The sequence below is a fragment of the Galdieria sulphuraria genome (assembly GCF_000341285.1).
Source record: "Galdieria sulphuraria unplaced genomic scaffold scaf_23, whole genome shotgun sequence".
NCBI classification, from domain to species: domain Eukaryota; phylum Rhodophyta; class Bangiophyceae; order Galdieriales; family Galdieriaceae; genus Galdieria; species Galdieria sulphuraria.
Genome location: NW_005178452.1, coordinates 1 through 18,100, shown reverse-complemented (window position 1 = coordinate 18,100; position 18,100 = coordinate 1). Strand labels below are relative to the sequence as shown.

The 18,100-nt window shown below is 39.1% G+C and overlaps 10 protein-coding genes across 11 annotated transcripts; 6 read left to right on the top strand and 4 right to left on the bottom strand.

Moving 5' to 3' along the window:
* On the top strand, nucleotides 1–1,155 carry Gasu_29840 (triosephosphate isomerase (TIM)). Its single transcript, XM_005706004.1, has 3 exons — nucleotides 1–728; nucleotides 782–838; nucleotides 895–1,155. The coding sequence occupies exons 1-3, from the start codon at nucleotides 57–59 to the stop codon at nucleotides 1,060–1,062; spliced, it is 897 nt and encodes a 298-aa protein (XP_005706061.1). The 5' UTR covers nucleotides 1–56; the 3' UTR covers nucleotides 1,063–1,155.
* Nucleotides 1,156–1,159: 4 nt separating this feature from the next.
* Gasu_29830 (N-acetylglucosaminyltransferase) lies at nucleotides 1,160–2,830 on the bottom strand. The gene is made up of 2 exons (XM_005706003.1): nucleotides 1,891–2,830; nucleotides 1,160–1,840 (listed from the first exon to the last, which is right to left on the bottom strand). Exons 1-2 carry the CDS (start codon nucleotides 2,809–2,811, stop codon nucleotides 1,202–1,204), a joined length of 1,560 nt encoding a protein of 519 aa, XP_005706060.1. The 5' UTR covers nucleotides 2,812–2,830; the 3' UTR covers nucleotides 1,160–1,201.
* A 790-nt stretch (nucleotides 2,831–3,620) lies between these two features.
* Gasu_29820 (DNA-directed RNA polymerase III subunit C3) lies at nucleotides 3,621–5,385 on the top strand. The gene has a single exon (XM_005706002.1). It carries the CDS (start codon nucleotides 3,781–3,783, stop codon nucleotides 5,353–5,355), a length of 1,575 nt encoding a protein of 524 aa, XP_005706059.1. The 5' UTR covers nucleotides 3,621–3,780; the 3' UTR covers nucleotides 5,356–5,385.
* Nucleotides 5,386–5,611: 226 nt separating this feature from the next.
* Nucleotides 5,612–6,340, bottom strand: Gasu_29810 (uncharacterized protein). Its single transcript, XM_005706001.1, has one exon. It carries the CDS (start codon nucleotides 5,894–5,896, stop codon nucleotides 5,672–5,674), a length of 225 nt encoding a protein of 74 aa, XP_005706058.1. The 5' UTR covers nucleotides 5,897–6,340; the 3' UTR covers nucleotides 5,612–5,671.
* Nucleotides 6,341–6,380: 40 nt separating this feature from the next.
* Nucleotides 6,381–12,258, top strand: Gasu_29800 (ABC transporter, ATP-binding protein). Its single transcript, XM_005706000.1, has 22 exons — nucleotides 6,381–6,809; nucleotides 6,861–6,971; nucleotides 7,031–7,207; nucleotides 7,255–7,349; nucleotides 7,396–7,489; nucleotides 7,544–8,318; nucleotides 8,370–8,604; nucleotides 8,658–8,837; nucleotides 8,888–8,989; nucleotides 9,038–9,247; nucleotides 9,299–9,569; nucleotides 9,623–9,800; nucleotides 9,852–10,389; nucleotides 10,449–10,599; nucleotides 10,649–10,890; nucleotides 10,941–11,016; nucleotides 11,067–11,162; nucleotides 11,215–11,267; nucleotides 11,313–11,505; nucleotides 11,553–11,705; nucleotides 11,752–11,936; nucleotides 11,985–12,258. The coding sequence occupies exons 1-22, from the start codon at nucleotides 6,387–6,389 to the stop codon at nucleotides 12,118–12,120; spliced, it is 4,674 nt and encodes a 1,557-aa protein (XP_005706057.1). The 5' UTR covers nucleotides 6,381–6,386; the 3' UTR covers nucleotides 12,121–12,258.
* Nucleotides 12,259–12,260: 2 nt separating this feature from the next.
* Nucleotides 12,261–13,075, top strand: Gasu_29790 (hypothetical protein). Of its 2 annotated transcripts, XM_005705999.1 has the most exons (6): nucleotides 12,261–12,332; nucleotides 12,381–12,461; nucleotides 12,508–12,576; nucleotides 12,625–12,697; nucleotides 12,747–12,880; nucleotides 12,925–13,075. In XM_005705999.1, the coding sequence occupies exons 1-6, from the start codon at nucleotides 12,276–12,278 to the stop codon at nucleotides 13,051–13,053; spliced, it is 543 nt and encodes a 180-aa protein (XP_005706056.1). In that variant the 5' UTR covers nucleotides 12,261–12,275; the 3' UTR covers nucleotides 13,054–13,075. The 2 variants fall into 2 exon arrangements, with proteins under 2 accessions (XP_005706056.1, XP_005706055.1); XM_005705998.1 differs by having other exon boundaries at nucleotides 12,747–13,047.
* Nucleotides 13,076–13,096: 21 nt separating this feature from the next.
* On the bottom strand, nucleotides 13,097–14,460 carry Gasu_29780 (NADPH2:quinone reductase). The gene is made up of 3 exons (XM_005705997.1): nucleotides 14,262–14,460; nucleotides 13,456–14,211; nucleotides 13,097–13,408 (listed from the first exon to the last, which is right to left on the bottom strand). Exons 1-3 carry the CDS (start codon nucleotides 14,445–14,447, stop codon nucleotides 13,250–13,252), a joined length of 1,101 nt encoding a protein of 366 aa, XP_005706054.1. The 5' UTR covers nucleotides 14,448–14,460; the 3' UTR covers nucleotides 13,097–13,249.
* Nucleotides 14,461–14,470: 10 nt separating this feature from the next.
* Gasu_29770 (uncharacterized protein) lies at nucleotides 14,471–15,855 on the top strand. The gene is made up of 2 exons (XM_005705996.1): nucleotides 14,471–15,785; nucleotides 15,821–15,855. Exons 1-2 carry the CDS (start codon nucleotides 14,481–14,483, stop codon nucleotides 15,821–15,823), a joined length of 1,308 nt encoding a protein of 435 aa, XP_005706053.1. The 5' UTR covers nucleotides 14,471–14,480; the 3' UTR covers nucleotides 15,824–15,855.
* A 4-nt stretch (nucleotides 15,856–15,859) lies between these two features.
* Gasu_29760 (uncharacterized protein) lies at nucleotides 15,860–16,560 on the bottom strand. The gene is made up of 3 exons (XM_005705995.1): nucleotides 16,230–16,560; nucleotides 16,120–16,178; nucleotides 15,860–16,073 (listed from the first exon to the last, which is right to left on the bottom strand). Exons 1-3 carry the CDS (start codon nucleotides 16,544–16,546, stop codon nucleotides 15,886–15,888), a joined length of 564 nt encoding a protein of 187 aa, XP_005706052.1. The 5' UTR covers nucleotides 16,547–16,560; the 3' UTR covers nucleotides 15,860–15,885.
* Nucleotides 16,561–16,570: 10 nt separating this feature from the next.
* Gasu_29750 (citrate synthase (mitochondrial)) lies at nucleotides 16,571–18,100 on the top strand (the record flags this gene model as incomplete). The annotated part of the gene is made up of 3 exons (XM_005705994.2): nucleotides 16,571–17,537; nucleotides 17,594–17,848; nucleotides 17,902–18,100. Coding segments are annotated over exons 1-3 (1,408 nt in total), but the record flags the coding sequence as incomplete, so codon positions are not given.

The window sequence follows — 18,100 nt, the reverse complement described above, 5'->3', positions numbered from 1 at the left end:
GGACTTATTTTCCGTTGGATGATTTGTGACAGAAATTGAACAAGATCTCGGGAATGATGTTTGTCACGACCGGTTTCTTTAGTAATAAAACTTTCCTACCTGCTCCAAAGGGAATCGCTTCCTATGTGGGACAAAGAAAGAAAAGTTTCAACTTGAGGAGTGGTCTTTATATGAGTGCAAGTAATCGTCACTTCTTTGTTGGGGGCAACTGGAAGTGTAATGGTAATAAGAAGAGTATTCGTGAGCTGGTAGAACTCGTCAATGCCATTCACGTGGAAAGAAATAGTGGTATAGAAGTGGTCTGTGCGCCTCCTTTTCCTTATTTAGATTTTGTCAGATCCTTGTTGAAGAAGGAATTTGGAGTAGCAGCACAAAATTGCTGGATCACTGGAAGCGGTGCCTACACTGGGGAGGTCTCAACTGACATGTTATTGGATGTTGGGGTTGATTGGGTTATTTTGGGGCATTCAGAAAGACGTCACTTACCGGAACTTCAAGAGACTGATGAGACCATAGCCCAAAAGACTAAGAGAGCCTTAGACAGTGGTTTAGGAGTTATCCTGTGCATTGGAGAGCTTCTTCAGGAAAGGGAGGAGGGAAAGACTTTGGATGTTTGTAAACGTCAACTTAGTGCAGTTGCGAAGGTTGTGACTGATTGGCGAAAAGTAGTCGTGGCATACGAGCCTGTATGGGCTATTGGAACAGGAAAAGTTGCGACTCCAGAACAGGTAAGAAACGACTATCGAGTGATACATAAAATGTCTACAAGGAAATCTTTTAGGCACAGGAAGTTCATAACTCTGTAAGGCAGTGGTTCAGAGAAAGTATCGCACCACAGGTCTGTAGGGTTGTCGTCATAAAACGAATATATGTTATTTACCTCTATATGTTTAGGTAGCCGATACACTACGGATAATTTACGGAGGTTCAGTCAATGGACAAAATTGTGAGCGCCTTGCTGGTCAAAAGGACATAGATGGCTTTCTGGTTGGAGGTGCATCACTCAAACCTGAGTTCGCAAACATTGTGTTATCTCATCGTCTAAGCCCAGAGAGCGTATAGTGCTCAATTGCGCATTTTCTTCCCCATAGAAATTACTTGATAAATTGGTTATTATCAAGCATCCTTACTTGAAAGACCATTGAAGCACCGTAATTTGAGGTCAAACTTTTTCTTACAATTTTCTTCAAGATATAGCGCCCTACCTCTTCAAGATGCCAACAAGTGTCGCATTAATGTACTCTTTTCTCATCGCAAGTGTTTTCGATACCAGATAATCGAATTTTCTTATCACTTCCTTGCTATATTCTGTATCTTCCTCACCAATTAACTCCCTATCTATGAGATCCAGCATTGCACCGTTCGGAATGGTAAATTTTCTGGCAAACAATGCCCGAGAACATCGAATGTTCGACCAGAATAGATCGACATCATCAACGCTATGAGGATGTGTGGTTGGGCCACGAGGTTTCCTAGGATGGTACCATGTAACGCTGCGTAAACTATCGTCAACTCTCGTATCCTTGAACATAGCACTGTTCTCAAGCAATGTAATGAAATAATGCTCATCTGTCATCCAAGAGTTAGTGAGCCTTGCGAGAAGTTGCTTGGCCTCCCATGATGTGACTACATATCGACAAAACTCTCTCGACGCAACCATCCAAGCTTCACTCTTAAAAGTACGAAAGTATTTATTTGAGCCAAATGGATGTTCGATGTCCTTTTTCCGTTTTAAATCACCTTCGTCACATACTGAACATTGCAACCAATGCAAATCTGCAGTTGAAGGAGTGTCATTCTGAGGAGGAGTAAAGCTATAGAGGCTTGAATCCACAATTACCTATGCGAGTCTATGAATATCGCTCTCTTATCTACAAAAGCAAAACTTACAGGCTTGAAACGATATTGATATTGAGCTGGATTGGGGTCGCTCCATAAGAAATTCAAAGTCTGATATTCCGGTATTCTACCCAATAGACGTCGTAAAAAATGAGGAGATACAAGAGGATAATCAGAACCAGACAGGTTGATGTAATATTCCCACCTCTCATCATTTTGAAGCAAATATGTCATAAGGCGAATTGTATTCAGCACTACCGTAATACCCGAATAGGTGACTGGTTCGCGTGGAACGAAATGTATGTTATCAGGAAAATATTTCGTTTGATTTACAAGCATCTCATCTGTTGCATCTTTTGCTTCAAGCCCATCTCCGTTTAGACGAAAAAAGTGTTGCCTAGCCAATTCGATCAAACATTCTTGGACTTGAACAGTTGGTATTTTCGCATCAAAATGAACAGCATAAACGTTGTCTGGATGATAGACTGCTCGCATGAGCCGGGGAACCATCTCTATATTGTTCGAAGAAACTTGTATTGAGAAGGCTATGTTTTTGGAAGTTTCAGTAGGAACTAAAGAAGTTTTCTTGTCAAAAAAAGAAAACCACTTGAAAAATCCCCGTGAACGAGTTTCTACAGAAGGTTTCATGGAATGATATCCAAGTTGCCTTTGTTTCAAGTAGTACCGTTCAAACTTGGACAAGGTTTCGTTAGTCAACTCAGCAGAAGAAGCGATACCGTCGCATACAACTTGATTAGCATGAGTCTCGTTAGATAGCTCTTCAAAATAGAAACTGAAGTCACTGTGAAATTCTGTTTGGTTCTTGAGCGAAGCAGTATAAACAGAAACGTCAAACTTTGTAGTTTGTAGCAATATATGACAGATGTTTAAGAAAAGAACCAATATGCATATGACTGTACCAAGAAATACTCTCTGCTTCAGTATTTTTTGACTCATCCATTTGAATCGCATTTCAAAAACAAGTTTTTTTGTTTGACTAGACCAAAAAGCGCGACTTTTCATTTCACGAATGTTTGCCACGTGGAAGCGAGCGCAGAGCGTTTCCCATTTTAGTTACGGCTTCTTGAGCGCTCTACCTTTGAGTAATATGAACACGTCATAAATAAATTGCAGTCTACCGAACACCACTTACTGAAGTGACAAAAGTTTGTTAAAGAAATTTGATTTTGCTTCAAGCCGTTACATTATTCTTATTGACTTTATCTATTTTGAGTCACTTCTTTGTCGATTGGCAGTAAAAAACCGGAATATATGTCTCCAGGTCTATTTTTTTTGAGGGCAGCAAAGTTGTTGCGTTAAAAACTTTTGGTAACGCATATCTGAGTTTTGTCTTTCTATTTAGTGTATAGCGTCTTTGAACGCTTCAACTTGCCAGTTTATGGGCTAAAACAGTTTGGAACAACCAAATATATTTTTCAAGTATATCTAGCAAGTTGTTCAAGTTCGCACACTTATATATGGATCTGTTGACATCAGTGCACTAGTGTCTCGTTCTAGAACTTGAAGTTCGAACATTAAAGTTTTATTGTTATTACAAAACAGGTTCAAAAATTCCGCTCTGAACAGCTCTTTAGATAACTACATACTCTGCTATCCTTTATCAATAACGGCACCTCTGTCACTTGCTGCTAAGCATCGTTTTGGTGTAGCGAAATGCAAGTCCTTATGTAATAGACCAAAATCCATTCTACGACACTCACAAAGCGAGAGCTCTTCAAAAGATAAGTCAGTATCAACTTTCCATTCTGAACAATTGCAAAAGAGAATGTCCCATTTTAGTGTTTTGTCTCGTTCAATAATTGTTTCGTTTTAGGAATGAATGAATGGTTATGTAGATTCGAAATTCAACGAAATTTCAACACCACCATGAATTCTATGATGGCCATGGCTCATGAATCGAGCCAGTAGTATGTATAGCCTATGGAGAAGTATTTGTTGTCTCGAGAAATAGTAAAATTTCACTTCGGAGAAGTGTATGCGCAGATATTTTGGAACCTTTCTACGTATGGTGCTTGCGGATTTAAAGAACTCGTTAAGCTTTCCAAGGTGTCAGCTGGAGAAGTAAAGCAAGCTGTCGCTGTGTTACTACAACAAAACGTTATATTTGCCTATGAAAAAGGCAGTGGTAGAGTCTTTAGAAATAAGCCATGGAAGTTGGATGGAGAGGAAGGAGTCGAAATTTTATTCGAAGCGAAAGTGGAAGAAGCGTTGCTTCGTTTAAGATTTCCGAGATTTATTCAGCTTTGCAGAGAATATTATGGTGAGACAGGAGAAGTTTTGTGCCAGATTCTATTGGAGAGAGGTTTGTTGTCTTTCGAAGACGTTATTCAGGTCGGCGTAACTCAAGGACGGCTCAAAAGTAGTGCTGCCGCAGACTCAGTATTGCATAAGATGATCGAAGAAAAGTTTGTTTGCCTTGCTGGTTATGAATACTATGAGAAGAATGAAAAGGATGTTTCGTCTGTTTCAAGTGGTATGAAACGGAAGAGATCGACAGATGACGCTCCTTCCCCTGCCAGAGAAGCCGATATGTCTCAGAGAAGCTCAGAAACTTTAAGATTTGTACAGTTGGAGCTTTATAGAATATCCACTAGTTTTCTTAATCGCATTCTGAGACATGAAGCTTTTTCGGATCTTGTTGTTCATACTGTACGAGAAAATTCTAGAATGGTAGCTAGTTGTTTCCGTGCTATGCTGTCTTTGATACGAAAGGAAGATGAATGTTTTGAAGGTGAGCAGTCAGTACCAGTCCAGAGGGATGCTATACTTGATGAGATCAGAAATCAGATGCCATCATCTTCTGAATTGGTAACTGTGGACCAGCTGAATGAGGCGTTAAATGTTTTGCAAGATGACAGATATAACTTTATTTCAGGAATAGGAATATCTTCTTTCGTGGTTGAGATTCGAATGATGCGGCAGCTGTTAAAGCAGAGAGCTACGGAGCACCTAATCTTGAAGAGGCACGGAACTTCAGGTCTTCGAGTCTACCGTTTATTGTTGGATAAAGGTGCTTTGGAACAAAGGCAATTGTTAGAATTTGCTATGCTGCCCGGAACGACTGCACGAGAGAAACTCTATGCAATGTTCAGAGATGGCTATGTGGTGGTAAACGAAATTCCTTCTTCTTCCGACTATAAGTCTTCGCGTTCATTCTTTCTTTGGAGCGTAGATGTCTCAAACGTTTTCACAAATGTGCTCTGTCATGCATATAAAGCGACATTGAATATGTTGATTCGCATGAAGAATCTGCACGTAGAATATAGTCGTCTGCTAGGTTCCAATTTGTATTGTGTCAGTGAGGAATTGGAAAGCGTTCCCATTCAACAAGAAATACTAGAACGCCATATATCTAGTCAGTCGTCAAACATGAATTATAGTTGTGCCAGTTTGGAACTCAAAGAGCGATTGGAGAAATTACGTCAAAGAATGGCGTTATATGAAGTTAGTATATTGAGATTAGACAAGAACATCATGTGTATTCGTGATATTTAGCCTGAGAATACTGCCTTTTTTTAATGAGAGCTTTGCCACGGAAACTTTTCACACCTTTAAGTCACTTTGCTGTGAAAACTTCAGTGGCATATTAACCCCCCTGGCTTCAAAACAAGATACACAAGTTTTGTTGCCTTGTCTCGAGAAGGGGGTACAAATTTGTCGTATCTAAGCTTTTCACACAAAAACGTTAACTATTGGTTCTCCCAATTAGTGTAAGTAGAAAGGAAGTAGTGAAACTCTTTGGACAAGTGAAACTTGTTTGACTAGTTTTACTTCCTAGAAGTTGATTGACTCTTGCAACGTAACTGATATTTTATGACTTCATATCTAAATCGTTGTGCGAAGCACTTTCTGGAGTAAGAGTTAACCCGCAAATCCGTATGCTCGCGTTTGAAATAACGAACTTACGGATAGGAGAGTGTATTTTGCGACCCTCGGACACACGTGCCTTGCTTAAGAACTTTGTGGAAAGGAAGCAAAGTTTGTAAATACTACAATTTACAACGAGGTGTGTTTTGCTCTTGCACAACCTTACCATGACTTGAATAAACCAAGAGAAAAGAAGACAACAGGAGTGTTAGCTATTTCTACCAAACTAGTTTTAGTAAAGAAACCCAGTTGATGAGCTTAAACTGGTGCCGATCAGTTCGAAGCAAATACCTCACTCGTCGACACAGTTCCTGTTGAAAAACAAACTTATATAGTCTTGTATGATTCTAAATATCACATACAACGGGACTCAAAATCTGTTGACGATATGACCTATAGTGAATAGGAAATGGAAGGAGTATCCACGTTCGTAACAAGTCAGATACTCTAGTGAAAGAGTACACTGGAAGAACTACTCGAACTAGGTGCAGTATTCAAAAGAAGACTGTATGGACCAAAGCATTTCTCCTCATCGAAGGATGAATCATTGGGAACTATTTGTTCCTTTGGTCTATTAGACATAGCTGATTCAATTTGGTGGGAGTAGAAGAGAAAGCCATGGATTGTCTGGGGAAGCGTGGACTTGACGTTTGCTGCTGATGGAGTTGGAAAATACCAACCAGGTATATTCCACAAATAACGAAAGTGAAACAAGACTTGACGGCAGAAAAGTGAACTCTACTTATGGTAAAGAGGGAAGTTCCTCAGCTAACGGAAGCCTTCCCATGCAAAAGGACTACTTTGGAATACTCGAGGATTTAGAAGAAAAGTTTGAAAAAGAAGATTTTTACGTGGAGGAGATGAAAAAAGGAAGAGACTGGAAATATTTCCAAGTATTGAAACCAAAGGTATACGAGTTGAAGGCAAAGCTTATAGAGGAGTCACTTGGAGAGTGGTACAAAGAACCACGTTTTGATGTGGATAGCCCAAATTTTGATAGGGACGAATATGCAGAGTTGATACAAGCAATTTATGAGACCATGGGTTTTCACGAAAGAAGTTTTGGCGTTTCTTTTCATAACGTAAGTTATCTTCAACCAGATATATAGACACTCGTCGTTGAATTGTCCAAGTTGAGCGTACAGGTCCCAGTTTCAGATGCACCAGCAATACCAACAGTTTGGACTAGCGCCGTAGCAACTTTGAAGAACCTTTTGAGATTAGTTCGTGCACCATTCAAACCTGTATGTAGCACCTTTCAAACTCTTGTTATATTCTTGTTCTCTTATAGGGTGAACTGTAGATTGAGAGAAGTTTATTGAAAAAAGAAGAACCAGTCGCAGAAATTCTTTCAAATATTTCTGGCTATGTGCTTCCTGGCGAAATGTTATTGGTGTTAGGTCCTCCCGGTTCTGGTTCTTCAACGTTATTGAACGTATTAGCCAACGATGCTCCTAAAAGCTTCAAAGTCACAGGAAAGGTTGGTTAAAGCTTATTTTAAAATTCAGACAATTCACTCGAGTTAAGGTTTCTTATGGAGGTATTGGGGCACATAAGAAACTCCACCATGTAGTTCGTCATGTTGGTCAAGACGATATTCATTTACCTACCCTGAGCGTCTGGTAGGTTATTGCGTTGTTTGAGTGAAAAGTTTTTGACCTTCTCAAGGCATACGTTTAAGTTCGCAGCCGACTGTTCCATACCAGACTTTTTTCCGTTTGCAAAGCGCATCCGATACGACAGGATTCGCTTGGTTGCAAGGGTAATATATTTTATTGTCATTTTTAGATTCACAGTCATATCATGTAATTATTAGGGACTTGGTTTGGAACGTGTGTTGAAGACTAGAGTTGGTGGTCCTCGTGTTCGTGGAGTTTCAGGTGGTGAGAAAAAGAGAGTTACAATTGGTGAAATGCTTGTTGGAAGTCGTGCTCAATTATTTGTCTTTGATCAATTTACAAAAGGATTAGATAGTGCTGTTAGTCTTGATATTGTTCGCAGTATGAGAAGGTCGGTAGATAGAGACAAGAGAGTATTTATTGTTAGTATGCAACAGCCTTCAGAGGATATATATTGGTTGTTTGATAGAGTCCTCGTAATTGATCAAGGGAAACAACTTTTCTTTGGACGCGTTTCTGAAGCAGTGCCTTATTTTGAGTCTATTGGAATCAGGAAGCCACTGAGAAGATCTATTCCCGAGTTTCTTTGCTCTGTTTCCGATCCTAAACATACTTTGGTTTGTCCTGGCTTTGAAGAAACGGCTCCCATAAATGTGGCTTCATTTGAGGAGAAATATCGCAATTCAATATACCATGAGAAGGTTCTTGCAGCATTAAGCAACGGTTATGCGGAACGAGATATTTCTCGAAGGCGACCACTTGCAAGTGAGATATCCCACTTGCTTGAAAGACGAGTTTTACAACCCTTTCATGTACAATTGAAGCTATGTGTTTTGCGTCAGTTTCGAATGGATCTGAACAACAGAGGAACACTAATGTTTCGTTTTTGTCGTTACATTTTCATGGGTCTTGTTCTCGGAGCTTTATTTTTTAAGGAACCCAGAGATAAACAAGGCAGTTTAGCTGTAGTTGGTATGAGATTCTTCTTTGCAGTTTTTTCCAGTTGTTTTCATATTTCTATAGGGGCATTGTTTATCTCGCTTATACAAATGGGTCTTGGTTCTATTAGTACTTTGCCAAACATTTTTGAACAAAGAGCAGTCTTGTATAAACAAACTTCTGCCAACTTCATTGTGGCGCAACCTTTCTTTATCGCTCAAATGTTGGAGGAAGCTCCTGTTTATTTTCTTGAAGTTGCTTTCTATTCCAGCTCACTTTATTGGATGGCTGGTCTCAATCCGTTGAATAATGGTCAAAGGTATGTGAGCAACTCTAGACTTGTAACAGTTTGTTTTAATTGTTGTAATATAGATTTCTTTTTTTCATTTTCATTTACTGGATCCTCGATTTGGTGATGAGTGCTCAGACTCGACTTATTGCAGTTGGAACACCTGCGGTAGAAGTGGCAACGGCCATATCTCCAGCAGTAGTGATAGCAAACATTGTTTTTGCTGGATTTATATTACCTAGAGGAAGTATTCCTCCTTGGTGGTAAGTTGCTTCAACCGAAATTTTTGAGAAGGTGGACTTTGCACTTTTAGGATTTGGCTTTATTATCTGTCTCCTTTTCATTATACTTTTGTATCTTCAATGATAAACCAGTTTGATGGACTGCGGCTTTTCTGCACTACATCAGAATTGGAGTAAGTTTGTTTTGTTGTTCTCTACTTTATAACACAGTTTTTTGTTAGACCAACTGTTTCGTACATTCCAAACGCTTTCAAGACCTGTCCAGTGAGTACGGGTGCAGAGTATATTCAACGTCAGTTTCAGATCAATCATCCTTATGGTTGGAAATTTTACAATGTACTGATTTTGGTTGGATTTTACACTCTTTACTCGATATTGGGTATCTTATGTGTAACATTCTTAAAGTTTAGCCCACGAAAAGGTGGAAAGAGGTAAGAGAAGATGTTTAGTTCTCTTACGAACTCTACTCAATCATTTTTAAGAGCTGTCACGAAGAAACGTTCGTCTACAGAGGTGAACAGAGAGTTGGATGAAGAATTGCGCATATTTCGTGAAAGACATGAAAGTACCATAAATATAGAGGAAGTTTCCCAAAGTATCTATTTTGTAACGGAGAATGGAAATGATCATCAACCAAGGAGAGGAGACAGCAAAACTCTAAATGGCTCCAACTCCTTTTCAAAGGATCGTGACGAAGGTTCGTTTTCAGGAACAGATGTTCTGCAATCAGATGAACATTTGAGTTTGAAGGAGGTTTGTTGTTTTAGTACTTTGTGCAATATGACATTATTCTTCCATGAAACTAGATATATTTTACCTGGAAGCATCTTTATTATATTATACCAAAAGAGTCTCAGAAGACAGGACTCAAGCAGCGTCTTTTGTCAAAGAAGAAAGATTTTGCAGAGAACGATCTTGTCCTTCTAAATGATGTGACAGGTTATGCTGTACCTGGTCGATTGGTTGCTCTTATGGGCTCTTCTGGTTCGTATTTTTGAGTCCATTTGAGGAGTCATTTCTGATAGGAAAACTTAGGTGCTGGGAAGACCACATTATTGGATGTTTTAGCTCGGAGAAAGACTTTTGGAAAAATTTTGGGCTCTGTAGAGTTGAACAGAGAGCCTGTACATATTTCTTTTCGTCGCATCAATGGTTATGTGGAACAAGAAGATATACATGTGCCACAGCCAACTATTCGAGAAGCTATTACTTTTTCCGCTATGTTACGTTTACCATCGGAAGTTTCCAGGGAAAGGAAAATTCTCGCAGTTGAGCGTATTTTAGATCTTTTGGAACTTCGAGACGTTGAACATCGTATGGTTGGATTTGGGTTGCCACCGGAAACCAAGAAGCGAGTTACTATTGGTGTTGAACTGGTGGTGAATCCTTTGGTTTTATTTTTAGATGAGCCTACTTCTGGTTTAGATGCCAGAGCTGCCCTAATTGTAATGCGTGCCATAAGAAGGATCGCACATGCAGGACATACAGTTGTCTGTACGATTCACCAACCTTCAACAGAAATATTTGAAATGTTTGACGATTTATTACTTTTGCAACGTGGTGGCCACGTCGTGTATGTATTGAACCCTTTTATTTTCCAAGTCTTTTATTAACCTATTGAATTGATGTTAGTTATTTTGGTCCCCTTGGTGTTCATTCCAAAGTTATGATGGATTACTTTATTCGTAATGGAGCAGCGCCCATCCAACAAGGACGAAATCCTGCTGACTGGATGTTAGAAGTTGTTGGTGCGGGTATCTCAAACTCGCAGACCACTGACTGGGTATGTTTACGACAAGCTACGAGAATACTTTGTCTCACCATTCAAAAAGGCTTCTGTTTGGAAGAATTCTCGAGAATATAGGCGAGTTTTGGCTGAATTGGGTGAAATCGACAGTACTTCACAGTTTGAGGAGGAAGAAAGACAGAGTCTAGAAAACATTACTCCTATTGTTCCTGATAATGTTCACAAGGTCACTTTTCGAAGCTCTGTTGCTTCAACATTCAGAGACCAAGTAGTTGAAGTGACAAAACGAATTTTTATTTGTTACTGGCGTTTTCCATCATACAACTGGTAATAGAAAATGTCTTGAAAACTTGCTGATTCTTCTAAAACTCTGGAAGGACAAGATTTGTTATTGCTGTTGTTATGTCGCTGCTGGTGGGAAGCGCTTTTTACAAGTTTCCACATGACCAACAAGTTAGTTGTTGTTTTTTTACAAAGGGTTAGGTGATATTCACTGTTTTCAGGGTGCCCGAAATAGTATTGCAGTTCTTTATATGGGTGCGATGTATGGTGTTATGCAGCAGACTTCTTCCATTAATCCTATGTTTCAGATGCGAGATGTAAGCAATCCTATTTTTTATATCGACGTGAACTGAATTACATTGTTCATAGGCATTCTATCGCGAAGTTGCTGCAGGGACATACTATCCTATCGTTTACTGGATGTAAGTTCTTAGATGCACTTTTTCCTATCGCCTTACTGTGCATAGTGCTATTGGATTAGTTGAAATGCCATTTTCATTGGTGCCAGGAACCGTCTATGTTCTCATTTTGTATTTCTTAGCAGGTTTTCCAGCATCCAAATTTGGATTTTTCTACTTCAATTTCTTTATCTTTATGTGGTCTGCAATATCTTTAGGGCAAACTGTCGCAACATTTTCCCCTAATCCAATGGTTGCATATGTAAGTGTACCCGTAGAAATGATAAGATTGCAAACTAACTGATGCAGATGCTGAACCCAGTATTGAACTCACTTCAGTCGGCCCTTGCAGGGTTCGTTATTCCGGAACCTTCTATACCAGTTTATTTTAAGTGGTTATATTGGATTGACCCCTATCGTTATCTGCTTGAAGCTATATCAACAAACACGATCGAAAATTTTGTAAGTTGTATATTTAACAAATTTTGAAGCTTATTTACGTTTATAGTCCTATTATTGTACTTCATCGGAGTATCGTTATTTTACAAAGCCACCAAGTTGGCCTAGTTGTGAGATCAACTCGAATAATCAGTCAACTCCTTATGTGAATGCTCCAGTTGGGTTATGTTCGGCGGTTACTGTAAATAACCATACCTATGATAGTTGTTGCAGATACTGTCCAATCAACAGTGGGTATGTTATAATTTGAAACTGAGTTAACAGGTTCTGACTTCCGTCAAGTTCGCAAGTATTAAGCGAATTCGGACTTCAATATTGGCGAAGATGGGATGACTTAGGCGCTCTTGTCGGTTTCTGGTGGGTTTTCCGTTTTGCAACACTCTTTGGTCTCCAGTTTATCCGATGGGTCCAGCGTTGAGCCGTTTTTCCAGCGTGACTAGGCATCTCATGTAGATGAGCATCTTTAGGAAATTTGTATTCGTTTACAGTGAATTTCAATTTTCTCAAGAAATAATAAACGCAAATATGTGGCTTCCATAAATAGAATATTCACTTTGACGACTGCTTTATCAAATGGATCATGAAAATGGAAGGATTGTGAATTGTCTTTGTGGAATTGGAAAAGTAATGGTCTGAAGTTTGAAAAAGTGGTTGATAGACATACTAAACTTTTCCTAGGCACAAAACTCTGCCCGAAATACTTTGAAAGGCAACCAGTCACGTCTGAGATACCTACGCAACTTGATTCTGGGTTCCAATGTACGCTGAGAAGCCGTTCTTGTTTAAAACCGTAACGTTGTATTAGGTTTCCTACATCTTCTTGCGAATGGTCCTTCGAAGGAATTCTTATACGGTTGTGCAGTTTTTACTATGGGTATTGTTGTGTTATATTCCTATGTTCGTGTTGTTGAGTGGTTTTTAGTTAATTTCAGTTCTATTGTCGGCTTCTTGTTTCTTTTTCCTTTATGATGCTGCAAAGCCAACTTATGATAGAGGTAACTTATTGTTTGGCTATGCTTGTAATATTTTGAAGGCCTTTGTAAGGAACCTTAATTGATGGCGGTTATGACATATCGAAAAAGGGTTGGATGGAATACTGTCACGACATAATATATGTTTGTTGCTTCTCAACTATATTAGCCATATTTTCAAAAAAGTTTTGGTTCACTTTGTTATTGGTATGTTTCTTGGTAGAGAAAAATTTTGCCTGACAACTTTATAGATACCCACTTACGGCTTGTATTCAGTTATATGCTTGTTTATATCTCCTACAAATCCAGTTTCCTCCTCCAAGGTTGTAGTGAATGTATTCTTCGCTTATTTCTATAAACTTTTTTTCATAGAAACCTAAAAGGCTGGCTACGAGTGAACATAGAAGAAGGCAGTGAATTGAAACATTTTGCGAGTTGTTTATATATATATATATATATATATATATATGGTTAGAAAGTACTTGCCAAAATTCATAGAACGACTCTATTTTGTAGGTTATTGACAAGTTCATGTTTGAAAACGAATATTATCGTTCATTTTCATTGACGAGTTTCTTAGCAGTGAGTCCATTTCACGACCACTTTTCCGATATTAGCATTCGCTTCGACATAGGCATGAGCTTCAGCAACATTTGATACTCCATCAAACACTTTGTCTATAACAGGGACACAAGTACCATCAACCAGACGAGGCAAAATCTTTTTTTCAAAGTCCTAAATACACTTAAGCAATGAAGAAACCAAAACTTTAAAATACGGACCTTGACTAAATTCGTTTTGTACTCGCGTGTGCGACCTCTTAGTGTGGTAGTATAGAAACTAAGACGTTTTCCCAACAAAGTTGCAAGGTTACATTCCCTTAGCTTTGCTCCTCCCAAAGTCCCATACAAAACCCACCTTCCATCTTCTCTCAAACTTTTGACGTTTTCGTTCCACATGGAAGCACCTACACAGTCTAGAATAACATGAACACCATCTATCGCAACATTTCTCACGTTATCTGACACGGAAAGATCTTGTTCTTTATAATTGAACGCTTGTTTTGCACCAAAGTGAATACAGGCTTCCAATTTTCGTTGAGAACCAGCCGTTGCTATGACATGACCATTCAGGCACTTACTCGCCAGTTGAATAGCTGCCAAGCCAACTCCGGAAGCACCTGCGTGTATCAGAACATACTCATTTGCCTGAGCTTTGACAATCCAATATAACAGTTGAAAGGCCGTGATCCAAACTTCTGGAATGGCTGCAGCCTCTTCAAAACTAAACTTGCTTGGAATATGAATCAAGTTGGACTCATCTACAACACAATAATCTGCATAACCACCACCTGGCAAAATGGCCATAACGGAATCACCTTCTTTAAAACCTCGTTTACAAGAAGGACCAATCTTTGCTATTTCTCCGGCACACTCTAAGCCTGGTATTTGTGTCACCCCTGGAGGAGGTGGATACAGTCCCTTTCGTTGTAAAATATCCGCTCTATTAATCGCTATTGCTCGAACTCGTACTAACACCTATCTGAATTCACTAATATTTCAATCATCTGCAAATATGAAATGTTTACCTTGTCTTCTCGCACTTGTGGGACGTCAACTTCCTCAAGTTTCAGCCCTTCGGCCGGAGAAACATGCCTTGCAATATTTGGATCAGTATGACTTGGAATGAGAGCACGCATCAGATGCACGCTTCTTCTAGGTACATATAAATTTCCTTTTGGTAAACAACAACGCAATAGGCTGAAAGGAATCATAAGCCAATTGCCAACAATCGTGAGAGAACAATTATGGAGTATTGGAAAAGGGTCAAACCTTTTGTGAAGCCTTCATTACCATTTCTTTCCAAAGGTTTTCAAGACGCTTCTCTTTTATTGTTATGTTTCTTAGCTGCTGCTTTTCCCTCAAGAAACTCAGCTCCGTATGATAAGGTATTTTGGAAATTGAGCATTCCATATTTTTGTTTCTACACACTTGGTTTCTTTGGAAATATCCTTTGTGGTATAGTTTCTTCTCTTCATGGCCGCAATGGGACGTACATGATTTTTCTTATTCCTCTACTGTTTGGAAATTTGCTTCTTCTTGGGGCACTGCCTTTCACTCTGCAACTCTTACCTTTGCACGCAGTTGCCTTTTCCTTTATCGGTATTGGTAACGTTTCTGCCTGTTGTTGTATTTTGCCAAATGTGCTAGAGAATTTGGAGGATCGTCCGAAGCAAGAGAAAGCTTCCAATTTCATTCTCACTACATGGGTTCCAAATTATGTTGGTTTCGGGCTGGTTATTTTCTTTGGTTCGTTGCTTCATCTTCTATTTGGAGAAAAATATCGTAATTGGATAATTTTTTTATTGCTATGTCAGTCTTTTGGTCTTCATATCTTTACAATATTGTCAATCTCTGAGACCAGAGAGAGTAGCCTTTTTACAAGTTCAATGACTTCTCAGAAATTGAACTTTTTCACTTTGATGAAATGCATATGGTCATGTTATCTAAAGAATTGGAATTATATTATGTTGTTTGGTGCTACTCTTTTGTTTCTTACTTGCAATAGCTTAACACTTTGGTTTGTACTGTTTGCTGAGAATTGGTCGTGGATGGCCAAAACTGGTCGTTTTATGTTTTATTTTGTTTGGATTATATTTGCTGCTTCGCGTATTCTGATCTCTTTTTCAATATCTAAGCTTATTAATAAGTTTGGGTATAACTATGTGTTTCTCTTCTCATGTTCAGTTGTTGTAGCCATGGAATGCTTGCAGTTCCTCTTTCAATTTCGTATGATTTCCTTCTTATTGGGGCTTACGTATACTTGTCTTGCGCCTGTTATCGTTATTCTTACAGAATTATTTCTAATGCATATCGTGCCTAGTCGAATCCGTTCCTCTTGGATGGGACTTGTCAAGAGTATGGAAAACATAGGTGCATTTTCTGTAATGATTCCTATTCTAGTCTTATTGCGACCGAATAAGAACGAACCCATCCATTTAGATAGAGTGAATCATATGAGACTTGTGTTGTTTGGGTTCTGGTTGTTGATTGTTTTGGTTGGATATTGGCTTATTCACCGCGCAGCATTGTTACCGGACATTCCTTTGCGAGTAGTTGATGAACAGTATCAAACTAGACAGTCAAGTGATAAAAAAGAGTAGTTGTGTTGTTTTGAATGCGTATAAAAGAAATGTTATAAACTATCAACTTTTAAGTCCAATAATAGTAAACGTAACCAAAAAAAGCAGATGCAGCAACGCTGATGACACCTAATATACCAGAAGGATATATTTTCTTTGTTTTTCGAAAACGCATGAAAAATGCCGCAGTTAAAAATGAAGACACGGCAAAGGCGAGAGGTGGAGAATTTTGATGCCAAGAAACAAAAAGTAATGCCGCTTGGAACAGGTCAATTCGCTCTTTCTATAATCTTCCTTTACTTACCTGATATGATACCTGATAGCAAGGATGGAATGCTACGAGTTCTCACATACCCTGTAATACTATATGACAGAGCTTAGACACGATTCGCTTGAAATATCCAAAATGCTCACCCTCCTGCAGCAATCAAACTTCCATAGGTCAGAGTAACACTGTTCCACAAATCTGGAAGTGAAGCACCACTTGAAGCAGCAACAGTGTGAAGTATTCGACTTGGAACTCTTTTACTTGCACTTGGGGTGCTTGACAGAACATCTAACTTTCCCTGATTGCGTTCTTTATAGGCCTTTGTATACAGAATAATGTTCACATCTTTTAAAGTTGCGACTGAAAACTTTTGATATCTTGCAAAAAAATTATTATTATTATTGAGTAAAAGCTGCTCTGGTTTGTGAAACAAGGCAGTCCACGATTTACTCCATTTGAACATTCTATTTTATACATTCATCGAATATTCGTCGTCAGCTATGTATGCTTATTCTAGACTCGCTTGGAAGTCGTTTGCTTCATCTTCTGCCTCTCGTCTTATTTGGAAACAACATGAACAGCTTATGGATATCTTTTCATGTCGTTTATTGCAGTCTTCTGCCAACGCTTCTTTAAAAGAGACTCTTGGAGAGAAGATCCAGGAAATGAGAGAAGAGGTCCAAGAGGTGAGACACGCGGTTGGAAATCAAGTTCTTGGAACCTGCACTGTTGATCAAGCTTATGGTGGTATGCGATCAGTGAAATGTATGACTTATGAAACTTCGTTGCTCGATCCCAACGAAGGAATTCGCTTTCGTGGTTACTCCATCCCTGATTGTCAAAAGTTACTGCCAGGCATAAAGCAAGGAGGAGAACCCCTTCCAGAGTCTCTCTTATGGCTTCTTCTCACTGGTGAAATTCCGTCTGTTCAGCAAGTAGGTTCCCTTCGTGAAGAACTTTCTACTCGAGCGAACTTGCCGGATCACGTCAAGAAAACCTTAAATAGCGTCTCCACTTCGTTGCATCCTATGGCACAATTTTCAATTGGTATTCTTGCTATGCAGTCAGATAGTGTTTTTGCAAAGGAATATGCACGAGGTGCACCAAAGAACAAATTATGGGAATATTGTTTAGAAGATGCGTTGACTCTAATAGCTAGACTACCTCAAGTTGCTGCAATGGTTTATAGAAATACTTACCATCAAGGAAAGCAGCTAGAAGCAGATCTGAAGTTGGATATGTCCACAAGATTGACCAAGTTGATGGGCTTTCAGAATCCTGAGTTTGATGAATTGATGAGACTTTATTTGACTATTCATGCCGATCATGAAGGTGGAAATGTCTCAGCGCACTCAGTTCGTCTGGTTGGTTCAGCACTTTCGGATCCTTTCTTGGCATTTTCAGCAGGAATGAATGGTTTGGCCGGACCCTTACATGGTTTGGCCAATCAAAATGTAAGTTTCTTTTTAGTTGGTATTTATTTATTTTTATACTTATAGCGTTTTTCTAGGTGCTTACATGGTTACTGCAAGTAAAGGAAAAGTTGGGTGGTCAAAGTCCCACAAAAGAGAATCTGACAAAGATTTGTTGGGAAACTTTAAACTCAGGTAATGTTATTCCTGGGTTTGGCCATGCAGTGTTGAGGAGAACCGATCCTCGTTACTCCTGTCAACGAGAGTTTGCTTTGAAACACCTTCCAAATGATGAAATTTTTCAACTTGTATCTCTCTTATATGAAGTGGTCCCAAAAGTACTTACAGAACAGGTATAAAGCAACTCCAACCATTTTGATAGAAAAACTAACATTCTTATTTGCAGGGAAAAGTAAGCAATCCTTGGCCAAACGTCGATGCTCATAGTGGAACCTTGTTACGTTACTATGGAGTCAAAGAAATGACTTTCTATACTGTTCTTTTTGGTGTTAGTAGAGCTCTGGGAACTTTGTCAAGCTTAGTATGGGACAGAGCGTTGGGTCTACCGATCGAACGTCCAAAGAGTGTGACAACTCACTGGATAA

Excerpts from the sequence above, each read along its gene's own strand:
- Gasu_29840 (XM_005706004.1), top strand. The coding sequence starts at position 57 with ATGTTTGTCACGACCGGTTTCTTTAGTAATAAAACTTTCCTACCTGCT. Across the intron at positions 729-781 it reads AAGTTGCGACTCCAGAACAG|GCACAGGAAGTTCATAACTC; the intron begins GTAAGAAACGAC and ends GAAATCTTTTAG. Across the intron at positions 839-894 it reads GAGAAAGTATCGCACCACAG|GTAGCCGATACACTACGGAT; the intron begins GTCTGTAGGGTT and ends CTATATGTTTAG.
- Gasu_29830 (XM_005706003.1), bottom strand. The coding sequence starts at position 2,811 with ATGCGATTCAAATGGATGAGTCAAAAAATACTGAAGCAGAGAGTATTT. Across the intron at positions 1,841-1,890 it reads ATCAATATCGTTTCAAGCCT|GTAATTGTGGATTCAAGCCT; the intron begins GTAAGTTTTGCT and ends AGACTCGCATAG.
- Gasu_29820 (XM_005706002.1), top strand. The coding sequence starts at position 3,781 with ATGGAGAAGTATTTGTTGTCTCGAGAAATAGTAAAATTTCACTTCGGA.
- Gasu_29810 (XM_005706001.1), bottom strand. The coding sequence starts at position 5,896 with ATGGTAAGGTTGTGCAAGAGCAAAACACACCTCGTTGTAAATTGTAGT.
- Gasu_29800 (XM_005706000.1), top strand. The coding sequence starts at position 6,387 with ATGGAGTTGGAAAATACCAACCAGGTATATTCCACAAATAACGAAAGT. Across the intron at positions 6,972-7,030 it reads TTCGTGCACCATTCAAACCT|ATTGAGAGAAGTTTATTGAA; the intron begins GTATGTAGCACC and ends GGTGAACTGTAG. Across the intron at positions 11,506-11,552 it reads CTAATCCAATGGTTGCATAT|ATGCTGAACCCAGTATTGAA; the intron begins GTAAGTGTACCC and ends TAACTGATGCAG.
- Gasu_29790 (XM_005705999.1), top strand. The coding sequence starts at position 12,276 with ATGGATCATGAAAATGGAAGGATTGTGAATTGTCTTTGTGGAATTGGA. Across the intron at positions 12,462-12,507 it reads ACTTGATTCTGGGTTCCAAT|GTTTCCTACATCTTCTTGCG; the intron begins GTACGCTGAGAA and ends ACGTTGTATTAG. Across the intron at positions 12,698-12,746 it reads AAAGCCAACTTATGATAGAG|GAACCTTAATTGATGGCGGT; the intron begins GTAACTTATTGT and ends GGCCTTTGTAAG.
- Gasu_29780 (XM_005705997.1), bottom strand. The coding sequence starts at position 14,447 with ATGATTCCTTTCAGCCTATTGCGTTGTTGTTTACCAAAAGGAAATTTA. Across the intron at positions 14,212-14,261 it reads CACAAGTGCGAGAAGACAAG|GTGTTAGTACGAGTTCGAGC; the intron begins GTAAACATTTCA and ends GAATTCAGATAG. Across the intron at positions 13,409-13,455 it reads ACAAAACGAATTTAGTCAAG|GACTTTGAAAAAAAGATTTT; the intron begins GTCCGTATTTTA and ends AAGTGTATTTAG.
- Gasu_29770 (XM_005705996.1), top strand. The coding sequence starts at position 14,481 with ATGGAGTATTGGAAAAGGGTCAAACCTTTTGTGAAGCCTTCATTACCA.
- Gasu_29760 (XM_005705995.1), bottom strand. The coding sequence starts at position 16,546 with ATGTTCAAATGGAGTAAATCGTGGACTGCCTTGTTTCACAAACCAGAG. Across the intron at positions 16,179-16,229 it reads AGTTTGATTGCTGCAGGAGG|TATTACAGGGTATGTGAGAA; the intron begins GTGAGCATTTTG and ends TCTGTCATATAG. Across the intron at positions 16,074-16,119 it reads GCTATCAGGTATCATATCAG|CGGCATTACTTTTTGTTTCT; the intron begins GTAAGTAAAGGA and ends ACCTGTTCCAAG.